The following is a 23,939-nucleotide window of genomic DNA, read 5'->3' as shown; positions in this document are numbered from 1 at the left end:
AACTGGATTCGCATGAGATGTTGACTCAACTGCAGCGGTCTAGGGAAAATGATGAGCGGTCAACACGATCGGGGACCACCACCAAGACTGAATACCGTGATTCCTCTAAGCTAGTCATCTTTAAGATCTCGAGTAGGATCGCCACTTCTCCATTCCTCCTTAATCCGATCCTCTTTCATCCGATCCAGACAAGAAAAGATAAGTATAGAAAATGTGATACAGGAAATACTAAAGACCCATTTGCTAGGTTGAATAAAGCAATTCCAGTGGAAGTTAAGAGATGCCAAAAGGGTGGAAAAGAAATTTACATAGAACTAAAAATAACTTGACCTTGAGTGTCATATGATACAATCTTGGTAGCTAACAATCCGAAGGCTTCAAAGTATTGAGTCACTTGCTTATTGCCAAAAATCCAAGGTGATATTTACCCCTAATGTCCTAATGTACTTATGTGCACTTCACGAGGATGACATTATTGATGATGATGAAGCTATTGAAGAAGAAGCAACAAAAGCGTTTACCTTCCCGCGGAGTTTCTTCTGATACCGATAGCCCTGGTGAACATTTCCGAATTGAAATCAGCAAATTAATTGTTTAACAGACAACACAACATGTATTACCCAACTAAGAATGCTTAACCTTATCAGTTCCATAGATGAAGTCGCAATAGGTAAACACTGAAGCAAAGTTGCTGCGACTTAAACCGCCCACATAGTGATGGTAATCATGATGGTCTGCGCCACCATAAAATGGAATGTACTTTGCAGGACTCCAGGGCAAGTCATAACTGTGCAAAAGGAAATGTCAGGAAGATCTTCATCGACTACATAATTTCTATAAAGCTCTACTCAAACAACATCACAGATGGCCCACCAAAGGTCAATAATCAGACAAGTGAAAGCATTTACCAAAAGCTACCATTTGCTGAGACAGTATCTCAATCAAATGGCAACATGCAGATGAGTAGCCACTTGGAACCCGTGCATGATTAGGCGAGAAAAAGGTAGCAATCAGATAGCAAAGCCTCTTTATGGCTAAAAGAGAAAAGACAAGCTAATCAGTTGTTTTCATGCACCATTCAAGTCCAACATATAAGACCTTGCCAGATTTCAAGGAAAGCTACTACCTTCTACCTTTGTATTACTTCTTTTTCTTTAAGGATAAAAAAAAATCTACGAGGCCCACGACTTTTACGAAATATGGACTCATTTTCAGAATATTCACGAGGAAAGCATTGAGCAGAAACGAACTCTGATTTGGAAAATTGTCTCATGCATATAGCTTATATTGCTCGAGATGTATAAGAATATAAGTCATCGAAGAATGGCCATAAGGTATGCTGTCAGAGAATGTGTCAACTGATGCTAATCCTGAATTTGAATGTACTCAATCTCTTTTTCCATACTCATCAAAGTACACCAGATATAGTTTTCGAATGGACCAAACTTTGGCAAATGGACAGATGATCATGTTCTTTGTCGCTAGCTTTTCTTTAGGGTGGAATTCTATCTAAAGTACATCCATTTCTTTTCTCGAAGTTACTGTTTCTTCGTCCTTACATGCAACTTATAGTTGTATACAACTACTTTAAAGCTTTTCCAATAAACTATCCAATGTCACAGAGAAGCTGTACTAAAAAAGCATGATCAATACGATATTAAAAATATTCCAAACTCATTGAAAGCAAAGAAACCAAATTATTACATAATTTACTAGGTTACATCTAAAGAAGAACAGAAAAACTAAATCAACTAATTTAAAAAAAAAAAAAAGAAAAGAAGAAACTCTTAAGAGGCAAGAGGAACTTAGCATTCCAAGTAGAATTTCATGGTGGCAATTGTTGACACAACAGAAAGACCATGATTAGAGCCTAAATAAATTTATTTAGAGAAACTCGAAATTGACACCACCACGAACACGAATAACTAGTAAACTGCTATGAGTTGAGAATTTTTTACTTTTGTTCCCATTTAATGGAAAACACTTTATTGTGGTATCGGTCCAAAGTTACTACTGATAAGAACAGGGTTAGAGTACTGCAACATGAATTGCATGGCCTACCAAAAGAGACGTGTTGATACTATTTTCCAACAATTAAAGGCCGCCTACATGGGAAGATTCCTCAAATCAAACCACTTTATAGGGAATTCTTTCAAAATGAAGAAAGTATTAGCGGTGTGCCTTAGGAACTAATCAAGGTTGATACTCTAATATTAGTTGTGGATTAGGTTGTGTCAAAAAACAACATTCACTATACTTAAATAGTTATAATGTGTTGCTAGAGACCACTTATGACTTCCGAGCCAAAAAGGGTTTTGAGCACACTGCTAATGTTTAGTGAACATACAGGGTCGCACACAATAGCGAACCGAGTTCATATTTTCTCTGCGCCTTGATCTACTTAAGAAGTAGATTTTAATTTATTCTCATATTCTAAATATCTATGCGATCGTGCATGTTATGAGATAACGATTAAACGCACGATTGGAGATAAACGGTTTGGCGGGCTCGAATCGCCCGAGCCCACTTCTTTTGTTACGTGTAAATATTAAGGCCATATATAGACGTAGAAAAACCCTAGAGACGCCTTAGAGAATTAAGAGAGTCTTATTTCGAAGGAGAAAAATATAGAAAATCGTTCTTTGTTCTTAGATTTTTTAGAGAGTTTCAAAGATCAAAGACAATCAAGCAAGAAGAACTCCAAGATCCGTAAGCTAGCACTTGGATCGTTGGAGATTCCGGGTCGTGTATGTGGATACCGATAAAGGCGCAAGACTTGGGGCACTAATCCAGAAATAATCGATTGTCAATTTATTTTTGATCCGCAAAAGGTACATCTTGAACCCCTATTGATTTCAAAATATGCATGGATCCTGTCTAGGGTTTTGGTTTGTAAATATATTCCGCTGTGTTTTAAACAATCTCGAGAACCCTTAAGAAAGCGACCCAAGGACTTCTAAGGTGCCATCATTTCGTCGCACTTGTCCATATCTTAATTCATGTTATAAAGAGAACTGACCAGCAAAAGATAAAAAGGACAACCCCTGAAAGCACAGTGATTATAGTGAAATGGCCTAGTAAAGGATGTTTACCCGACGTGAGTGTCAATGACCTGAATCTGTCGTAAAGCAAACCACAACCACAATGTGATCATGTGCCCAGGGACAAATGCAGGCCCAAGAAAAGAAGGAATTCCCAGGATTAGAATCTCAGCCCAGTGCACGTGTAACGCCGCAAAACCAATTGGAGCTGTGTACTCATGGTGAACCCTGTGGATCTTCTCATACCCCCATTTGCAGTGCAACCATCTGTGCAACCAGTAGGTGGCGTAATCCTCAATCAATAAATAGATCAAGAGCTGCGCCAGAATCTCCCAGAATGATGGCAATGGCAATCCTGTCCTGATCCCAACCATCTATACATACACAAAAGAGAGAAAAAACATGCTTTGTAATGTATAGACAACAATAACATCTCAATCTCTGCGTACGTCAGCGTAGAGATTGAGGTAAGGAAGAGGTATCGATCCGTGATTAAACAAACTTGGACCTAGGAGTATCTACCGGTACTGGTTACAACATAGAAAGTCAGAGCAAAACAAAAATGGCTAGAAATCTTGAAAATACAATAAAATCAGACGTGGGGAACACATCATGGAAATGCCTAGCCAAATGCAATTGCAAGGAGGAAAAGGAGTGAAAGATTTTATGGGACCACAACCAATCGCTCTAAAAACTTAAGCTTAGAGAAGAAGGTGTGGTTTAATATTTATATATTCCAACACTTCCCCTCACGCTTAGTCCGGTCTTTTTGCCTAGAAGAATGTGTGGTTTAATATTTATATATTCCAACACTCCCCCTCACACTTAGTCTAGTCTTTTTGCCTAGTACTAAGCGTGAAAATATTCATTGGGGAGGCAAACAGGGGCTTAGAAAGATTTGAACTCGGGACCTCCCGCTCCGATACCATGAAAGATTTTATGGGACCACAACTAACTGCTCTAAAAGCTTAAGTTTATAGAAGAAGGTGTGGTTTAATATTTATATATTCCAACAATGAGCAAAAACGTCGCGGAGGTTAACCATCTATCCACAAATGTCAGCATAATACGCAGGCGGCGTAAATTTTGCATGTCAAACTAATCAATAGCATAAAAATAAAGTTGCAAAGTCGAAAATCAGGACAAATGACAATAGCCTATGCGGCCAAAATGCAACGATTTCTTCAAGAGTAACGATCGAAATCCAGGTTTCTACAATGTCATGTGGATGACCCTCAATCCACACCAATCTAATTCATAGAAAAAGCCTCCAGAGGGCGCATGGTCACCTTGACAGCCGGGTACGAGGTGAGCTGCAACGGGCCGAATACGAGGAAGAACGTCTTTATGACGTCCTTGTAGCACTTGAAAATCTCGGAGGAGGAAAGGCGGACCTCGGGCTGGATCTTGAAGCTGTCGAAGCGGGCAGGGCGGGCGAGCTGCAGGAGCACGGTGGGGAGGGGGACGAGGGAGAGGATGAGGAAGAGGAAGAGGATGTTGTGGCAGTAGAGGAAGTAATCGGACTTGGCGGCGGAGTAGTCGAACCAGAGGGCCTCGGCGGAGGTGAGGCTCCGGCCGAGCGCCGCCTCGGCGTCGGCTATCGTTCGATAGGGCAGCATTGCTTCGCCGGGGGGGATGCGCGGCCGAGAGAACGAGATAACGAGGGACGAGGGGGAGGTGGTCGATATAAATGGAGGGAAAAAGAGAAGGGAGGGCCGGGGGGCCGCATGGGGGAGTGAATTGATGAGATGGCGATTGGGAGAATATTAGGTACTCCGGGAGTGCCACTTAAATGTGCTCCTTAGACATTCCAATCGTGACACCTGAACCGAAAATGCTAAAAAGACAGAACTGAAAAGCAAGTTGGAATCAAAAGTGGATATCACACTATTCCGTTACTTCTATCACCGCTGCCGTTAACTTTCTGTCTCTCTCCTCTCACTTTCATTTTTCTTCAACCTCTTCGCTGGTGAAGCTTATGGTCATGGGGGAGGGGAGGGGCTCAACCTGGACGACGACTCAAAGCTAAGCAGGAAAATTTCGAAATAAAAATTTCAACGAAACACACGGCAAACCAAAAATTGAAAGTTACGTAACTCCTGGCGGCGGTGAAAATTGAATAACTCCTTAACAACAGTTTCATCACCATCCTGCACCCCCGCTTCTTTACCATCTTCCCGCACACCGCCATCTCCTGCTGCACCGATGGTGTCGCCGCCCTCATCCACGATAGCTCGGTCGCTGGTACCCTCACCACCGGCCCCATTTTCCCGGGACTTCCGTCAGTGTTCTCACCCTTCTCGTCCTTGGACTTCTCTTTTAGGGGTCGCAGAGACGAAAGCGACCCGCCCCCGACCCTCGAATGGCATGAGAAGCATAAGGGCAAAGGCGTGGATCAGCATGAACAGGCTTTTCATTGCGTGCGGCGAGAACAATGCGTTTTTTTTTTTTGTCGAAGAGAACAATGCGTTTATGCGGCCACTCGCACTTGATTTTAGCATCAAGGTCGATGGCGGGGTTGCTCGGCTTAGGTTACATCACCATCAAAATTCTCGCAATTGCCAGTGATTTTTGGTCGGTGGAGCGAGTTTCTGAAGATGCCTATATCTTTTTGGGGTTAAAATTGCTGTCGGGGTTCGGTCTTGCGGGTGCAGATGTAATTGCACTTTGCAGTTGGGGACAATAGGGCTAAATTTCAATACTTTTTTTTTCGGGGGTCAGAGCAAAATTCCAATACTCAAAAAGGCAAAAACTTGGCCATAACATGAACGCGGAACGTACGTGACATGATGCGCCACGGATGCCGCTGGGCTTGGACACTACTTTCAGGACAAGCGATGTAAAGACTCTCACGGTTGTAGGTGTCACTGTCCTTCGACGAGAGACACAATTTGTTGAGGTTGATATTATCTATGCCCGGTGACGACGTTCGGGACCCATCTTTTAGCGAAGCTATTACTACTAGAGAGGAACTTATGGTCACTATTGATGATAATGCGAGATTCTTCCTGAAATTCTTTCATGAGCTCAACCAATTCCCGACACTAATAGATGCTAGTTGGGAGGCCATCTGCTTAACCCAGTCCCAGTCTAAGTAGTTAGGGGTTGGGGTTCCAATCTAAGTAGTTGGGGGTTGGGTGATAATATTTGCACTGTGTGCTTCAGAGGGTGAATATTCGCAACAAATTGGAAGAGGAAGAGAAGGACAAACTTCAGAAGCTACAGCAAGAGTAAGTGCAGATGTTAGGAATTTAGGATTGTTGAATTTCTTCGCATGTCAATTTTCGCTATTTATTATAGTTTATGTGTTTGGTTATGATCTAGGTTAGTTACTTTGGGTTTCCTGCTTGTATGCTTCAGGGAGGAGGAACTTCAGTTGCAAAAACGTAAAAAGAGGAAAATTAAGGGAAGTTCTCGATTGTCCTTCACAGATGATATTGAGAATGGAAGTGAAGAAGATGATGGGGACATTGGTAAGGATTTTTTCTAACCTTTTCCAAACTTTTGATTAGGGGATTGCTTGCAGTGTCACATGATTTTCTAGTGATGAATCGTGGCGGGGTGCGTGCGCAATTCTGGTGGGGTGTGATATTTTTTATTAGAAGAGTTAGAATAAGGAGCTTGATGTTTCCTCTTATCACCTTATGAGAAAAACTTCTTTCCTGCAGAAACACAAGAAACAAAGAGGTTGGGTCACGGTAAATTTGGCAAAGACCCCACGGTTGAAACTAGCTTCCTTCCCGACAGGTGTCACCTCTCTCTCTCTCTCTCTCTCTCTCTCTCTCTGCCTGTGTGTATGAGACACTGGAAACGTGTCGTGTGTTTGTTGGAGTTGGTGTGCTGGCTAACACTTGAGCTGCTAGATCCTTTTTTAAGTCTTTTTATTGTATATGTGTTCGTGTGTCTGTTTCTTTTGGTATTTTTCGGTTCTTCGGTATTTTTCATTTGCTAAGAGTTAACTTCTATCGTGTTCAGGTTAGAAAGGGTGATGAAATTGGGGAGTTTCTTCGTGTTGTTCATGTTAGAATGCACGTATGAGTTATGTTAGAAAAGTCCTACATTGGAGAATTAATGTGGTGTGGAGCAGTTAATATATCCAAGTTGGCCCATAACTCATTAGCTTAAACTTTTCAGCGAAGGTGGGTCCAACTAGATATGTTAACGGGCTCGGACTTAGGCTCTCTCTTGGCGATCTCTCCGGGTAAAGGTATCGGACTTCTGCTGCGCGCTTCCAATAGTTCAGTAGCAACTCGCCCCTGAATTTAGAGAAATTCAGACGACTTCAGTGGAAAATTTGCTTTACATGAAAGAAGATCTAATCATTCCACATGTGAGATTATTTTGGAATCTTGGGGTGGCCACATCTATTTGCTTTTGGCTTCTTCCTTCCGCTATGAGGATTTATAATCTGTTTTTCTTGTTGAATTTCAGCAACACGGTTTCTATGAGCTGATAGTGAATAGGGCGAGGGGCAAAAGTGGACCGGTAACTCCTTACTTCTTTCACATTTATTTTTGAGTTGTTCATATCGCATCGCTTGAAAATGAGTTTTTACATTAGGTCTTAGAAAAGTAGTAGAGATATGATTTATTGGGTGTGTAGGATCGTCGCGTGCACTTAGTTGCATGGCAGTAATTTTAAATGATGCTGGGGTCCTTTGTTCTTATTACCGAGTTGGCTCCTGGGTAATTTCTTTTGGTTAAACTGTCTTTGTTTCACGTTGTTTATAAGCATCAAATGGGAATGATTTTATCTATATTGATCTAAGAAATTCTTCTTTGCGATCATTTTGGCATTGAGCTTTTGTTGCATGTCACCGGTTTCCTTTTTCTAGTGAAGTCTGCTACTAAAATGATCTATGAGGAGGTTTTGCTTAATTCAACTTTCAAATAACCCCTTTTTTGTCATCTTAAACAGCTTTTTCACTTTGATGTGCATGAAGATGTGCGTACCATTGCTGATGCAACAATAGAGAAGGATGAGGTACATCCCCTACCTTTCTTTTATTGATCTGTTGTATTGCTTGCTAGGAGATTTGAGCACGAGGCAAATGGTTGGCAGTGGTCAATGTTAATTCTCTGGATGTGATATCGAAACTTTAGAAGTTAGCAAACATTTGACAGGCAACCTTAAGTGCCGTCTCCTTCATCATCGTTAGCTGCGTCAGCTCTTTCACAATTCCCTAATGTGGATGGCGATTTCCGGGTTTGACTAGTGAGGGGCTAGGTGACCTCAATTGCAAGCTTGAGGTAGGCAGTATCAGTGCAATGCCTTAATTCTTTATCCAATGAAACAATCCATCCTGATAAATTAGTGGTGATTAATCACCCCATAAACCCTAAGACTGTGTTTGGTCGTCCGTATAAAACTCGGGATAGAATATATTTTATCCTATCTTTTCGTTTCCTTGGATCATTGGCCATCAGCCTTTTATGCTAAGGTTTAATATCACGAAAAATTTTAAATTAATATATTTATGATAAATTTATTTTGAATTATTTTTTTTATCACGAAAAAATCCAAACTGGTACATCTATGGTAGATTTATTAACACTCTTGGCACTTGCAAAATCGAAAAAGTGAAAGGAAGTCATTGGATATATATCCAATAACCAGCTTCTTCTCCGCCGAAAAGTAGTGGTACATCTCACGGAATTTCTTCTCTTTGTGAGGGTCAGAAATAGAAAAAGTGAAAAAAAAAAAAAACAACAAATTTTGAATATAGGAACTTGTTGATCCGACCTCGATAACATAAAAAATCTTTTTGATGCGACGGCGGGGGGCATGCAAGTGAACTAGACGCTGTAGATACAACACGGTATTGTGGAAACCAACGATGGTGAGAAAGTCCGTACCGAAGAAGTGAAACGCATAGATGGAGGGACCCACTGTCGAGCGACATGGAAAAATATTTCAACACTCTTGTCACTTGCAAATCGAATAAGGAGCAGTACGTGAAATTTGACTAATAGGTAGTGGATGCACATACGCGAAAGGGATTGCATTGTTCTTTGATACTGTCTCGGAAAATCCAACCTAAAAATTAAAAATACGCGACTCAAGCCGATCGAGTGAGGACTTGGACGACAAGTTGAATTTTCGAACAAAATCGACGTCCCACACATTCTGCTCCGATCCACGATAATACGAGCCATGGAGATAAAGGATTGTTATATCCAACATCTTTGATGGTTATATATGAATTCGAAAAATAGGAAAGGACTCGAAAGCACGGGATGAGCCTCGAACAGGAACTGTTCACCTTGGTCCGGTATGGAAAAACGAAATTGGTACAGGGGTGAAATCGGCTCCTTTCGAACGGTGCTCCGACGGTCCGACCTCCCGAGCCAAGAGTCAATCTCTTCTTAGTGAACTACCTCAAAAACAGCTTAGGTCGAACCAAACTAATTCAAAAAAGCGATTAAGTCAATCGTCAAGCCCAATAGGCCCACGCCCAACTTCACGAGGCCTTAACTCAAACCCTAGAGGATCTACAAATGTATCAGATATCACGAACTTGAAGACGGACGAGCTGGAACACAGCAATTAAAATCGAGACGATCAGATCAGCAAATTACGACGGTTTTATGCTTTTTGCCTTGTCTCAATCGGATCGGTTTCGAACGACGTGTGCCGGTCTTCATCTTCAAGCTTGATACGGAGACACGAAGAATTGTTAAAGAAGGTATGAATATCAAGAAATACAATTCCGATTTTCAAAAACTTAACTAATTGCCTGAGTGACCCAAACGATGAAATGTTAACGAGATATTTTTCAAGAAAAACATATTATAATCTTCTTGAAAATGCGAGAAAAACTACTTCCCGGTGAAAAATTAGGTGTGAATAGTAAGTATGCAAGGTATTACTTAATTTTTTTTTTTTTTTGTTGAAAGAAAGATTCTATTCATTAATAGTCGAGAGAGTTATATAGAATGCTTTCAAACTCCCAAAAGACAGTAAAAGAAACCCAGAAAACAAATTCCACAACTAAAAGCACACTCTCATCCTCCAAGAATAGATCTGATACCATAATCTTGCGGCGGCCGATCACCAAAGTCCATGATGGGCACACACCGAGAGCTCCCATACCAAATGCAACGGCTTGTGGTGCGTGTCCAGGTTCAACGTCCCCATCACCAATGCCGAGCAATAACACCAACAACGGTGTCTTGAAAGAACACAGATTAGATATCTATAGGGAACTCCCATATCTATATCTAAATGTAGATCATGAGAGTAAAATCCCTAGATCTAGACCTAAATCTAAATCAGGATAGAAGAGCGGCTTAATCAGCTGCAGAAAATTATTTATCCTCATAAACTCCCAAAATATAGTGGGAGAGAAAGGAAAAACAACCTAGCAGAAAAAAAAAATTCGATGACGATCGAGCGCTTCGGCTTGATGATCCGCTCCCGGAGGCCGACGAGCTCCCGAATAGAGGAGTGCGAACTAGGACTAGCTTCCAAGTCCAACCCCACCGAGATGAAAGAGGGGCGCCATCGTCGGCCTGCCCTGCTTCCCAGAAGCAAGAAACTAAGGGACTCTCCATTCTGCTTCATCCCTTGAATCGGCGCCGGTCAAGATAGAGATTTCCGATACAAAATCGACTTGAGAGAGTTGCTGCCCCACGAGGGACTCCATCTTTCTCCTCGGGTCGCCGATCAAGCCGAGCGAAGGCGACGGAGTAGAAACAAATGAGAGGAAGAGGTTGGGGGGGGGGGGGTTGGAGCTCTCTCCCTCGGAAAATACAGGCGGCAACAATAACCCTAAGGCTGCGTTTGGTCGTCGAGATTTCCGGTCAAGATAGGATTGGATAGGTTAGGATAAGAAATCCACGAATTTGACCATATCCTATCCACTGTTTGGTAAACCGTGGATTTAAAGTCGGATATTCTCATATCCTATCCTATTCTGTATTTGGTAGAAACTGTATATCAATATAAAGGACATATATGCCCCTACGTGATGCTCATGAAATATTCCGATCTTATTACTGTAAAAATAACATTCTCATACACAAAAAAACTTGAAAATATACACATTTTATTAGATTTTCAAACCTCTTTGCAAAAATAAAAATGAAAATAGAAACAAATGAAACAAGAAAGTTGTCATCATTATCTTCATGTTTGCCCCATGAACTTGAAGCCTTTTCCATACACAATCAAGTAGAGGTTGCAATCTATGGAAAATAAAGCACCCACTCGGAGGAAACCTTTTCATGTGTAACAGCACACGATCCTTTAGAATAATGAACAAGTTTTTCTTGGCGTTATCTTAGCGAGCTGACCCTATCCAATTTATATTGACTTTCACCGTTGAATATATTGCTTAGAAAGGAAGTGGCGAACGAGCATAAAGAAAAAGAACTAAGCAATGTATTTATAAGCAAGGGTTCGATGAGACTACAACAACAACTATGAATAAAGCTCCAAACTTCACAAGAAACGACATATTCCAAAAAACTAAAGCATTCCAATAAATAGTAAAATCAACATTGTTCGATGTTGTTCATTGTCTAAAAACAGCAAAAAGAGACTACACACGACATTACTCTTCTATCATCTCTTGGAGAAGCATGTCCACAAATGCCTTCCTATCATCTCCTTGAAATCCAAAAAAAATAAGATGAATATTCTCGGGATCCTTGATAATTTTTCTGCACAATTTTATTCTATCCATAGTATCTAGAGACATCTTAAGAAGCTCTTCATTGATTTTTCTCTTGTCGTCATCCAAATCTTTAGCATGTCCGATGCAGCTAGCAATCATCTCCATCCTCCGATTAGCTTTTTCCATAAAAGAGCCAAAAGTGCTTGCAATTTCAACTAACCCAGCAGCCCACTTGTCACTTGCTTTAGCCCTTTTTCTTCTTGAAGAATCAGCAACATTTTGCATTTGAGAAGATGATAGTGGCGGTAAGTTTTGACTTGCACCAATAGTAGCCACGTCATAAGGATTCTCACCTTCTTCATTATCTACAGCCGCATGAGCTTCTTCCCTTGGCACGATCTTTTCCAAATACAGTTGCTAGTCAATCATATTGAGGGAAGGACTTTCCTCTCAAAGAAGCAACTCCTGGATAGGCCTACAAAGAAAATGTATTGTTTTTTTTTTTAAAAGAAACAAGTTGTAAAGAAGAAAAATGAGAAGAAGTAACACTAACCTTGCAATATTTTTGCCAACTATCTTCCGAATGAATATCAACATAATGTTTTTCGTGATCCCATCCAAAGCCACTTTGATCCTTCAAGTCATAAATCTGATTATACAACTTTTTCAAGTTTCTCATTTTCGACTCAATATGAGGATTATCCTTAATGCCAGAACTAGGAAGCTTTTCTTCAAACCACTTATCTAACATAATCATGTAACCACTCTTGAAGCCGTTATCGGCTTTCATTCCTTGCACAACTAGTTCTTCAAGACCATTTAGAAGCGCATTTTCTTCATCTATTGTCCATACACGTCGGTCTCTCTTTGTTCCCCTTCCTTGAGTTTGACTAAAATAGCTATCTTCCATTTCTAAACATCTCATTGCAATTTTACAAAATTTAATGATAGAGGATATCACGGTAGAGAAAATTTAATGATAAAGACAGCATAGTAATAAAAATTTAAAATGATATAGCCATAATTCAAACATTACATAAGGAATATTTTCTCCATAATGACAAATCAGCACCATATTATACGTGTCTAGTAGCAATGGAAACAAAAACATCTTACAAGACAAGCCTTACAGTAATTAGAAATGAATGAGACAAGGAATAATGTCAAATCAGGCGACTCCTCCATGTCCTCGACTTGCATTCCACTCATTAAACATTTGTATTGCCAAATTTTGCCTCCATGTTGTCCAATGATCCGATGGCTCAAGAAAATTAATTGTTTCCACATCTTCAATGGTGTTAGCAACTTCATCTAATTGTGCCTCAATTGGATCGATAGTCATTTCTCTTCTTATCAAGTTGTGTATGAGGCAACAAGCTATAATAATTCGACCTTGCGTTCTAATTGGATAAAAAGATGGACTCCTAAGAATAGCCCACTGTAACTTTAGTAGACCGAAACATCTTTCTATGACATTTCTAGCTTGAGAATGCTTAATGTTGAAGTACTCCTTAGGGGAATTTGGCATACAACCTTCTCTCCACTCGGATAGGTGATTAGTGGTGATTAATCACCCCGTAAACCCCGAGGCTGCGTTTGGTCGTCCGTATAAAACTCGGGATAGAATATTTTTTATCCTAACTTTTCGTTTCCTTGAATCATTGGCCATCGGCCTTTTATGCTAAGGTTTAATATCACGAAAAATTTTAAATTAATATATTTATGATAAATTTATTTTGAATTATTTTTTTTATCACGAAAAAATCCAAACCGGTACATCTATGGTAGATTTATTAACACTCTTGGTATTTGCAAATCAAAAAAGTGAAAGGAAGTCATTGGATATATATCCAATAACCAGCTTCTTCTCCGCCGAAAAGTAGTGGTACATCTCACGGAATTTCTTCTCTTTGTGAGGGTCAGAAATAGAAAAAGTGAAAAAAAAAAAACAACAAATTTTGAATATAGGAACTTTTTGATCCGACCTCGATAACATAAAAAATCTTTTTGATGCGACGGCGGAGGGCATGCAAGTGAACTAGACGTTGTAGATACAACACGGCATTGTAGAAACCGACGATGGTGAGAAAGTCCATACCGAAGAAGTGAAACGCATAGATAGAGGGACCCATTGTCGAGCGACATGGAAAAATATTTTAACACTCTTGTCACTTGCAAATCGAATGAGAAGCAAGCACGTGAAATTTAACGATAGGTGGTGCATGCACATACGCGAAAGGGATTGCATTGTTCTTTGATACTGTCTCGGAAAGTCCAACCTAAAAGTTGAAAATACACTACCCGAGCCGATCGAGCAAGGACTTAAACGACAAGTTGAATTTTCGAACAAAATCGACGTCCCACACATTCCGCTCCGATCAACGATAACACGAGCCATGGAGATAAAGGATTGTTATATCCGATGTCCTTGATGGTTATATATGAATCGAAAAATAGGAAAGGACTCGAAAGCACGGGATGAGCCTCGAACAGGAACTGTTCACCTTGGTCCGGTATGGAAAAACGAAATTGGTACAGGGGTGAAACCGGCTCCTTTCGAACGGTGCTCCGACGGTCCGACCTCCCGAGCCAAGAGTCAATCTCTTCTTAGTGAACTACCTCAAAAACAGCTTAGGTCGAACCAAATTAATTCAAAAAAGCGATTAAGTCAATCGTCAAGCCCAATAGGCCCACGCCCAACTTCACGAGGCCTTAACTCAAACCCTAGAGGATCTACAAATGTATCAAATATCACGGACTTGAAGACGGACGAGCTGGAACACAGCAATTAAAATCGAGACGATCGGATCAGCAAATTACGACGGTTTTATGCTTTTTGCCTTGTCTCAATCGGATCGGTTTCGAACGACGTGTGCCGGTCTTCATCTTCAAGCTTGATACGGAGACACGAAGACTTGTTGAAGAAGGTATGAATATCAAGAAATACATTTCCGATTTTCAAAAACTTAACTAATTGCCCGAGTGACCCAAACGATGAAATGTTAACGAGATATTTTTCAAGAAAAACAGATTATAATCTTCTTGAAAATGCAAGAAAAACTACTTCTTGGTGACAAATTAGGTGTGAATAGTAAGTATGCGAGGTATTACTTAAAATTTTTTTCTTTTGGTCGAAAGAAAATTTCTATTCATTAATAGTCGAGAGAGTTACATAAAATGCTTTCAAACTCTCAAAAGACAGTAAAAGAAACCCAGAAAGCAAATTCCGCAGCTAAAAGCACACTCTCATTAAGAGGTTTGGGGGAGGGAGGGAGCTCTCTCCCTCGGAAAATACAGGCGGCGGCGCTAACCCCGGGGGAACGATAAAAGGGAGGGCAGCATGCAGAGAGATTCACTGTCAACTAAATGAAGATCCCAAGGTATTATTTAATTCATTAAGTATAAAAGTAACTGATATCAAATGGAATATTACCAATCATATTGTTAAAACCTGATTTCAATTGCCTTTGTGATGGGAAATCAATAATATTCAGTGCTCAATTTTATGTAATTTTAAACAACTTTTTATTTCAATATTCAGTACTTAAAATTGTCAACACTTAAAATTCGGAAGTAGAACACGAGAAATGCTCAAAGTTATGTACGGCGTTCACTTTAATGTCAAAAGTTTCTGCCGGATCACTTAATTGTCAAATCGGAGAAAAAACAATCACTTTAGTACCTCCGTCGAGATATTCCGGCCAAAATTAGTATATGACATTTATAATTGATTTTTTAATATAAAGTGGCATTATTTTAAAAAAATAAGTCCACGTGGACTTCTCAACTTTAATAAAAAAAATAAAAAATAAATTAGATTTAAAAATTTGCTAAAAATTGCATTTTTAAAATACAAATTTTTTTAATATTAAATAAAAATAAGCTTAAAAATTTAACAAATAAAGCTAAAAAAAATTAAAAAGAGGGGAATTAAAAAATTAAAAAACAAAAAAATATTAAAATTTAAAAAAATTAAAAAATCAAAAAGGGGGATTAAAATTTTTTAAAAAAAAACTTTAAAAGATGTTAAATTTTTAAAAAACGTTTTTAAAAAATTTAAAAAGATGAAAAATTAAAAAAAAAAATTGCCGCCTGGTTCTTCCTCACTCCGTACCCCTTATTACAATTTTTTTTATCTTTTTTATGTTAAATTTTTAAGCATATTTTTTAAATATAATTTAAATAAAATTTGTATTTTAAAAATTTTAGTTTTTATTAAACTTTTAAATCTAATTTTAATTTATTTTGGTTTTTAAATAAACAACGCTGCATCAACACTAATAAAACAGCATACGTATCGGACAGGTTGATATCAATGTCAATCAACATTGCTATCTAGTGAAACACATTTTGGAACTCGGTTGATAGGAATATACATGTGTTTCTCAACTAGGTTACAACTTCATCGGACCTTAGAATGGATGCATTAATAATAGAAACAATAAACCGATAACCCTTTGGTATAGAATTGTAACGCTCCCATAAATAGTTCTAAATAAATAGAAATTGGACGAAATAGATTGGAAAGCTGATTTATGCCGATGGAAGTAGCGGATGTTCTTGGTTTAATTGCCAAAAGGATTAACGTGCCCGAGAAGTGGGCGGTGACCAAGAGACCGATTTTGGAATCCGGCCCAACGTTAAGTTTTAATCCAGTTGAAATTTTGGGCGGTGCCCGTTATGAGAATCTTGGCTTTTTTAAGCTCGGCCGCGTGAGAGGCCATTTGGAATATCAGCTCGATTGGAACACGAGGCAGCAGCAATTGTGCAAATCCTCGAGCCGCATGACTTATTTCCAACCCTCCGTGGACCCGGCCCGCTTCATGGGTTGCTCGGCACCAGCCCGGCCCTAATTGGGCGGCAGTCTTTTTTTCCAACGAGAAATTGTGGGCCGCAAGTCCCAATCCACCAACCCACCAGTCTTCTTTTCCTAGCCGTGGGCCTCGGTTAAGGAGGCCCGAAGCCCCCACAATCTCTTTAAACGGAATGGGCTTGTTTTGGGGATGATTTCTAGCCCATAATTTTAGGCAGCAAAAAAATGAAACCATACCCATTTTGGATCTTTTCTCTACTGCACTTCATCTCCTTCGCCCAACGGACACCACCACGACATTTCGACTTCCTCTTAGCTGGTTTTGTGCATCGTGACGCTTTAGTCCAGCGATAACCGACCAACGAGAACTTGGACACTCCACCAGCGTGAGGTGAGTCGTTCTCTCTAACCCGCTACCTAGTTCTTTGAATGCGGGACAAGGCGGTGAGTGGTGCATGGGTAGGTGCTTGACCGTCTCGATTCAATGTAGCTGGTGGTCGATAGCGAAGCCCGAGCTTGTGCATATCTTGTGTGGGTCACGGACGTAACATTTTGGGTGTCCCATGGAAAAGTCGTGGAGGTGTGTGTGTGGGTATGTGGAATTGTGAAACAAAGGAGGTGGTGCCGAGTTTGTTCTCTTACGCTGCAGATTTTCGAACCTCTGTGTTGAGGTCGGTAGCTTTGGGTTTCACATTTTGAGATTGAGACAAGTTGTAATTTGAAAGGGGGAAGAGGGGCCAAGAGTTTAGGGGTGGTGCCAGCTACGTAGTGCAAAGGGATTGTACTTTTTGGTTCTACGAGTTCGTGTGAGTGCAAGGCTGAGGTGAGTGTGTAGGAACGCGGCAGTGGCTGTGGACTAAGAGGGGCCGAGAGAGGTTAATGAGGAAACGAAGAATGGTGAAGTGAATCGAATTAGTATCCGAAAATCATGTTGGGCCGTATGAACCAAAATGGAGGAAGGGCAACAAAGTAATGAAGGTTTAGGGCCCTATGTTTTCCTAGTGGAGTAGTAATAATAGTGGATAGTCCTGCGATGGTTTAGTTATGGTATAGACTTTGCGACTCGCATACAGTTCACGACGTTCTACTTGACCAAATCTATTAGTGTGACGTGTGGCATAACTCATGCATTATTGTAAAAAATGTGTCATCATATTATAATCTTGGGCCGAGTAAGACTCGTGAATTAAGAGCTTCATGCTCGAGTTAATACCTCATGAAGTATATGGGAAAATTCTGTTGTGTGATCCGAGTGGTCTTACTGTGTGATATGGACCGGTTTCTGAGATGGTATGAGACATTAATCGATATTTTTCCATTTCTAATGGTTGAACACGATCGGTAATGTTGGGCATGATGCATATACATATGGGGTCACGATTGCATTCATTGATAACCGAATTCATGTATTGCTGTTGGTGTTTTACCTGGGTATAGTACCAATGATAGTGTAGTATAAATCTTGCTTTGTACCAATTATACTGTTGCCTAACTCTCATACTAATTGAATTAGTCGGTGTGTTAGGGATTCGACTTACTGAGTTTATCTCACCCCGTCGTTGTTTATTTTTTTAGGTAACCATGGCTAGTCTACCATCTATTTCGTACGGGATATCGCTTTGGATGGACTAGAGCCTAACCTCGTTCACCGTCCCAGGGCTGCCTGGGCTGAACTTTGTCAAAGTTAGAGTCACGCTATGGGTCTATGGGGGCCTGGATGTGGGGGAAGTCCCCCACAAGTTCGTCGCCATATACGGCCGCCTTGAGAACGGCTTGGGGTTTGTGGGCCCCATACCATTTGACTATGTGGCCGAAGATGGCTCACCCAAGGAAGCCCCGGTAACTAGGGTGGACTAGTTGGGTGATGTTTGTATGGCGCAGGCCGAGGTTTGAGATGGACAGGTCGATGGGTTTGTGAGGTGAGAGTTTTGTTGGGTACAGTTGTTTTGGTCGCTATCTTTTCTTTTTTTTTTTTTGTATATCGGGTAGGGCGACATGTTACTTTTTGATGCCTCCCGATGTGTCTCCCAAGTTGTATGTAAAACAAACCCGTCCTTGATCGGCCCGTAATAAATAAGTGTCGTGTTTTGATGATCCGACTGTGTTTTATTTTAATTAATTATTATTGTTCGATAGTGTACGTGGCGACCTTGGGACATCACATCTTTGACAAGAATAGCCGGAAATTTCGCTTGACGCCAGCACGTGTCCAATTCTCGTTGAACATCGAGAAGAGGAAGCCTCCCAAGCTACGGTTCGGCCTCTTAGGCATCTTGGCTTTGGCCAGAAACCTCTTCACAAGGTTCTTGTTGTAAGTTTGTGCAAGCTCTACAGTAGTGAAGTAACCATTTCCGGATGAAGGCCAGCCGCTCTCGAAAACCATCACATCCACATCGATCACGCCTTCCTTCTCCATCACCCAATAGAAGGCGTCCACAATCTCATCGAGTGTGTTGGAGTAACTTAAGGAGCCATCCTAAACCACCAGGTCGATCGCGGTGGATAGACCCATACAAGGTGAAACTCGCTTGTTTCAGACGGTGCTCCAACATCTCGAGCCGAGGCTTAATCCTTTCTTAGTGAATTACATTGAAAATAGGTTACATCTATTAGAGTAATTAAATATCAAATCAGGTTTTCATCAAATAGTTTAAGCTTTTAGAACAATTGGCGATGGCCCTACAAAATCTCGCATGGTATTAGGATAGGAGGTCTTGAGGTCAAATCTTTCGAGGCTTCATTTGGACTTGAAAACGAATGAGCTCGAACACAGAAATCAAAACAACATGTGTGGGTCTTCGTCTTCAAGCTTGATGCGGAGACACGAAGACTTGTTAAAGAAAGGTATAAATATCAACAAAACTAATCCCAACTTTTGAAAACTTAACTAATTACCTAAGTGATGCAAAAGATGAAATATTAACTAGATGCTTTTTCAAGGAAAATAGATTTTAATCTTCTTGAAAATGTGAGAAAACATACTTTTGGAGAAAAAATTAGGTGTATGGTGTGACATCCTAGCCCGATCCCATACCAAGCCTCACAATTTTATCATTTGACGCACAAATGGACACATTCTTAGGAGCTCACCTATCATGGGAGTGCTCCCACCTGAGTATGCTTAATTTTTGAGTTCTAAAAGTAAGAATTGCCGTTACGTCAAAAGGCGCCTCCTTAATTTTAGTTTTCACACACACACACACACACACACACACACACACACACGAGAGAGAGAGAGAGAGAGAGAGAGAGAGAGAGATTCGTTTTTCCCCTATTCTGTGCACAATTCGGTTTATTCTACCCCATTTGCCATACTAGAAACTTGCCAAGAGCCACTCCTTATCCGGACCTTCAAGCACAAACAAACCGGGTCGTTACAAGCCCACCATCTTTCGCTTGGTTCATCCCCGAACCATACACTTATTGAGGGGGTCCCGCTTTGATACCATATTGTGATATACTTGATTTAACTCACTGAGTTATTGTTTGTTTTATTCCGTCCCATATTGAGCCTCACGATTTTATCTTTTGGCGTACAAGTAGGCACCTTTTCCAAAAGGTCCCCATCCCGACAGTGCTCCCACTTGAACACACTTAATTTTGGAGTTTCAAAGCCAACATTGCAGTTACATCAAAAGTTGCCTCCATGAAAATTATAATATTTACACGTATATTTCATAATCGCACTTCCCCTTGTTCGGTACATAATTCGATTCATTTTTTTTCTCCTTTGCCATCCTAGAAGCCTGTTAGGAAATGCTCCTTATCCAAACCCTCTAGCCCCGGCGATCACTCCCCTTTATTGTCAGACCGGGTCGTTACAAGCCAACTAGTTTGCGCCTGGTTCGTCCCCAAACCACACATCTACTAGAGGGGTCAATAAGGTGATACGTAATTCATCAAGTACAAAAGTAATTTATATCAATTGCATTGGAAATTAATAATATTCACTGATCAATTTTAAGTAATTTTAAACAACTTTTTATTTTGATTTTTTATGCTTAAAACTGTCCACACTTAAAATTCATTCCTTATATTTTTAGCGTTAATTTTTTTAAGTTTTATCAAATGAGCCATTACTGTAAATTTCAGAACCTCTGAAAAATATGTCAATACTTCTTGGGGGAAATTATCAAAAAAGTTATAAACCTATTGCAATTTTGCCAATTCAATCCTAAACATTTTTTTTTTTGGCCAATTGAGTTCTAAACCTTTTACAATTATGTTAATTTAGTCAATTTGGTCGGCCAGCGTTGACATGAGAATTTTTTAATAGTATTTTAATATTTACAAAATTTTTAATTATTTTTTAAAAATATTATTTATTTTTTATATTTTCTTCTTTTGAGGTCACCGACCCAAACGCTAAAAAAGACAAAAAAAAATATTTGAAAAATAAAAAATATTAAAAATTTATCATGTCGACGCCAACCGGCTCAATGAACTAAATCATCATAATCGCAAAATGTTTATGACTCATTTGGCTAAAAAAATTATGACTGAATTGGTACAATTGCAATAGATTGAGGACTTTTTTGATAATTTTCCCAAACTCCTAGACATGCATTTAGGGCAAAAAGAAAGTAGGTTCATGGAACCATAATAATTTGTTCAAGTGTTTGTCAATTAGATCTATCTACTTCTCACATAAACGTATATGTAAATATATAGAAAGCCTTCAACGAACAAGAAAAGAGAAGCATCGATAGAAAGATGGTAATATCAAAAGGGAAGGCAAATCATGCCTCATACATGTGGGAACATTCTGGTAGATGCCCAAGAAAGTTATGCTTCTTTTTCGCTCTAAAATGATTTAGACGGTTTGGGACCTACCTCACTCGATTTGTAGGGCAAATTTGTGCATTCACACTTAATAAAATTAAGCACGTGGGATAACCCTAATCACTATTGACTTCAATGATTCAATTCGGCTAAAAATTACGTAATTTGTTAATTATGGTTGGGGGTTATTTAATTTACTCAATAGAATAGACATCTTCAAATGAATTTTTATCTTGCCTATTACATTGCTAAAAGCCTACATGCTACCAATAATATATCATCATTCCACATTTGGTAAGAAGCCAATATTACAATACCCAATATTCAGCAATTATCAAAAAAACAATCATATTTTCATTTTCAACACATAGAATTCACTACCTGAATTTTCAGAATTTAGTTTTCAGTAAATTAAATAGGTAGGCGGTAAGATTTATTCACCGGATATGTTTACTTAAATGTGCAAAGACATGCGTAGAAAGTCTAGAGGGAAAAAGGAAAATAAAATAAGCTAAGCGCAGAAAAAGAAAATTACAATGACCAAAAAGAAAAGGAATATCCGATTCTTTTCTTATGCATATATTTTTATTACAAGTAAACCTATCAAACGGGTAAGTTAGATCGGGATTTGGATAGGTTCATAAATGATCCGACCCCATATAACCCCCGTTTATGACTCATTTAATGTAATGCAATTTTCCCGACTCAACCCATATTTGCTAAAACAATTTCAAATTTAATCAAATCTAGAAATCTTGCTTCTTATAATTTTTTTAAAAAAATTTATATTGCTAGAACATTGCAGAAAATTTTCGTATTTTAAAATTTTTTCTGCGTAATCCGACAAGGATCACCGACTGACCTTTGACGATCATAGGCAAGGGCTGCCCAACCCTCCCCAACCACATACCGGGGCCGGCAAAGGTCGGACCCTTATCGAGCGGCTAGCGACCCTCGCTAGATTTTGCGAGAAAGATAAAAAGAAAAAAGAAAATAAATAAAAAAATTGATTTGTTTATTATGACTCACTTAAGATAGTTATATGACACATTTAAGAACCATTTAAGATCCATTAATTTGTAAAGTATCCATTTCTAACCCATTTCAGATTTTTTTTAAAACTTAATGTAACCCGATTCACACCATTCTATATGGGTTAATTTAGGCATTGTAGACCCATTTTGCCACCTCTAATTTACAAGACAAGAAGGGTTGAGGAGAATTACATACCTTACAGACAAACTCAAAAACATCTCCTGCATTTAACAACCATAGGTAAATTGGCAACAACAATTTCTTTTTGTTTTTTTACTTACTTTAATTTATTGCGACTAACTCACAATATACTATTGTTGGCACGTAGATTCACGTATAAAATTTTTATGATCTTTCCTTTCCGATAACTAAAATTTTGGTGGGATAGCAAAAATTTATCTTTAACTTTGAAATAGCATAAGCGAATATGCCCGTAAAGTATCGTTCGATGAATGCATCTAATAGACAACCCGACAGCAACACTTGTAAAACAGCATATGTATCAGACAGTATGATAGCAACATCAATCAGCATTGCTATCTAGTGAGACACATTTTGGAACTTAGGATTGATAGAGAAACACATGTGTTTCTCGACTAGATTACCACTTCGCCGGACGTTAAAAGGGATGCGTTAATCAAACACGCGGTAAACCGGCTTCCCGCTGGGATAGAATAGCCCGAAATATTTATCGACCCTGGCGGGTTTCTCATTCTCGTCGAACATCGAGTAGATGAAGCCTCCCAAGCTGCGGTCCGGCCTCTTCGGCATCCCGGTTTTGGCCAGAAACCTCTTCACAAGGTTCTTGTTGTAAGTTTGCGCAAGCTCTGGATCGGTGAAGTAACTATGTCCTTGCGAAGGCCAGCCAGTCTCGGAAACCACCACATCCACACCGGTGACGCCTTCCTTCTCCATCGCCCAATAGAAGCCGTCCACGATCGCGTCAAGCATGTTAGAGTAACTCAAGGAGCCGTCTTGGACCACCGGGTCAGTCGCGGTGGCTAGAACGTAATCCAAACTCACGTTGACCGGATAGATGTCGAACGCGAAGTACGGATAGGCCTTGATCATCAATGGCGAGCCATTGCTCGACAGAAAGTTTATGATTCCGACCATGTCAGCACAAGCAGCATCAGAGAATGTGGCGCTCGACGGCGGGTTAAAGCTAACTAAGGTAGTGTTCGGAACCACAGTGGTGATCCACATTCCGCTGTATCCATATTCGTTAACAACGCTCTGTAGATTCCGCATCGCGGGTAGTACGAACCGACCTAAATCTCCGGGGACCACTTCGTTACCCGCCGTAACATGCGTGATTTTGACACCGCTCACGTACGGTTGCACGTTGGTGTCGAACCACATCTTTGCTGCCGCTCGACGCTATGCTCTCTAAATCCTGGTTTCTGGTGCCCACCGTGACCTCTATCCCGCTGTCCCTCAGCGCGGCGAGTGCATTGGGGTTGGTATCGAGGAGCCGCATCTTGCCGATGTTGTAGCTCCGGTAGAGCCGGACCACCTCCTCCGGAGAAGGGAGGTTGTCTCCCATCATTCCATAGCACACGCCGAGATCGAGCCGCGCCTCCGTGATTGTGATTTCGTGGTGAAGGAATGCGAATGTTAGTAGCATGAGAATGATATTGAGCAACGCCAT

General features: G+C 40.0%; 2 protein-coding genes and 1 long non-coding RNA gene across 4 annotated transcripts; 1 reads left to right on the top strand and 2 right to left on the bottom strand.

The window, feature by feature from the left end:
• Nucleotides 1-40: 40 nt before the first annotated feature.
• LOC115729268 (methylsterol monooxygenase 1-1-like) lies at nucleotides 41-4,733 on the bottom strand. Of its 2 annotated transcripts, none has more exons than XM_030659761.2 (5): nucleotides 4,331-4,733; nucleotides 3,093-3,415; nucleotides 640-787; nucleotides 522-554; nucleotides 41-179 (listed from the first exon to the last, which is right to left on the bottom strand). In XM_030659761.2, exons 1-5 carry the CDS (start codon nucleotides 4,658-4,660, stop codon nucleotides 111-113), a joined length of 903 nt encoding a protein of 300 aa, XP_030515621.2. In that variant the 5' UTR covers nucleotides 4,661-4,733; the 3' UTR covers nucleotides 41-110. The 2 variants fall into 2 exon arrangements, with proteins under 2 accessions (XP_030515621.2, XP_048136816.1); XM_048280859.1 differs by having other exon boundaries at nucleotides 61-155; nucleotides 516-554.
• A 2,533-nt stretch (nucleotides 4,734-7,266) lies between these two features.
• Nucleotides 7,267-8,031, top strand: LOC115744903. Its single transcript, XR_004015872.2, has 3 exons — nucleotides 7,267-7,371; nucleotides 7,473-7,526; nucleotides 7,959-8,031. It is a non-coding gene; the product is annotated as an uncharacterized LOC115744903 (long non-coding RNA).
• Nucleotides 8,032-22,921: 14,890 nt separating this feature from the next.
• Nucleotides 22,922-23,939, bottom strand: LOC115729266 (probable glucan endo-1,3-beta-glucosidase BG4). Its single transcript, XM_030680234.1, has 2 exons — nucleotides 23,625-23,939; nucleotides 22,922-23,524 (listed from the first exon to the last, which is right to left on the bottom strand). The coding sequence occupies exons 1-2, from the start codon at nucleotides 23,937-23,939 to the stop codon at nucleotides 22,922-22,924; spliced, it is 918 nt and encodes a 305-aa protein (XP_030536094.1).

This window comes from Rhodamnia argentea, chromosome 6 (assembly GCF_020921035.1).
Source record: "Rhodamnia argentea isolate NSW1041297 chromosome 6, ASM2092103v1, whole genome shotgun sequence".
NCBI lineage: Eukaryota > Viridiplantae > Streptophyta > Magnoliopsida > Myrtales > Myrtaceae > Rhodamnia > Rhodamnia argentea.
The sequence above is the reverse complement of the archived record's forward strand: the minus strand, read 5'-3'. Positions and strand labels throughout refer to the sequence as shown.

What these genes read in the sequence shown, in the direction of transcription:
- LOC115729266 (XM_030680234.1), bottom strand. Translation starts at nt 23,939, where the DNA reads ATGGCGTTGCTCAATATCATTCTCATGCTACTAACATTCGCATTCCTT. An exon ending in TTCGACACCAACGTGCAACC is followed by an intron (nt 23,525 to 23,624) that starts GTACGTGAGCGG and finishes CGGAATCTACAG; the next exon opens with AGCGTTGTTAACGAATATGG.
- LOC115729268 (XM_030659761.2), bottom strand. Translation starts at nt 4,660, where the DNA reads ATGCTGCCCTATCGAACGATAGCCGACGCCGAGGCGGCGCTCGGCCGG. An exon ending in GTCATTGACACTCACGTCGG is followed by an intron (nt 788 to 3,092) that starts GTAAACATCCTT and finishes CCTTTTGCACAG; the next exon opens with TTATGACTTGCCCTGGAGTC. An exon ending in TCATCTATGGAACTGATAAG is followed by an intron (nt 555 to 639) that starts GTTAAGCATTCT and finishes AATGTTCACCAG; the next exon opens with GGCTATCGGTATCAGAAGAA.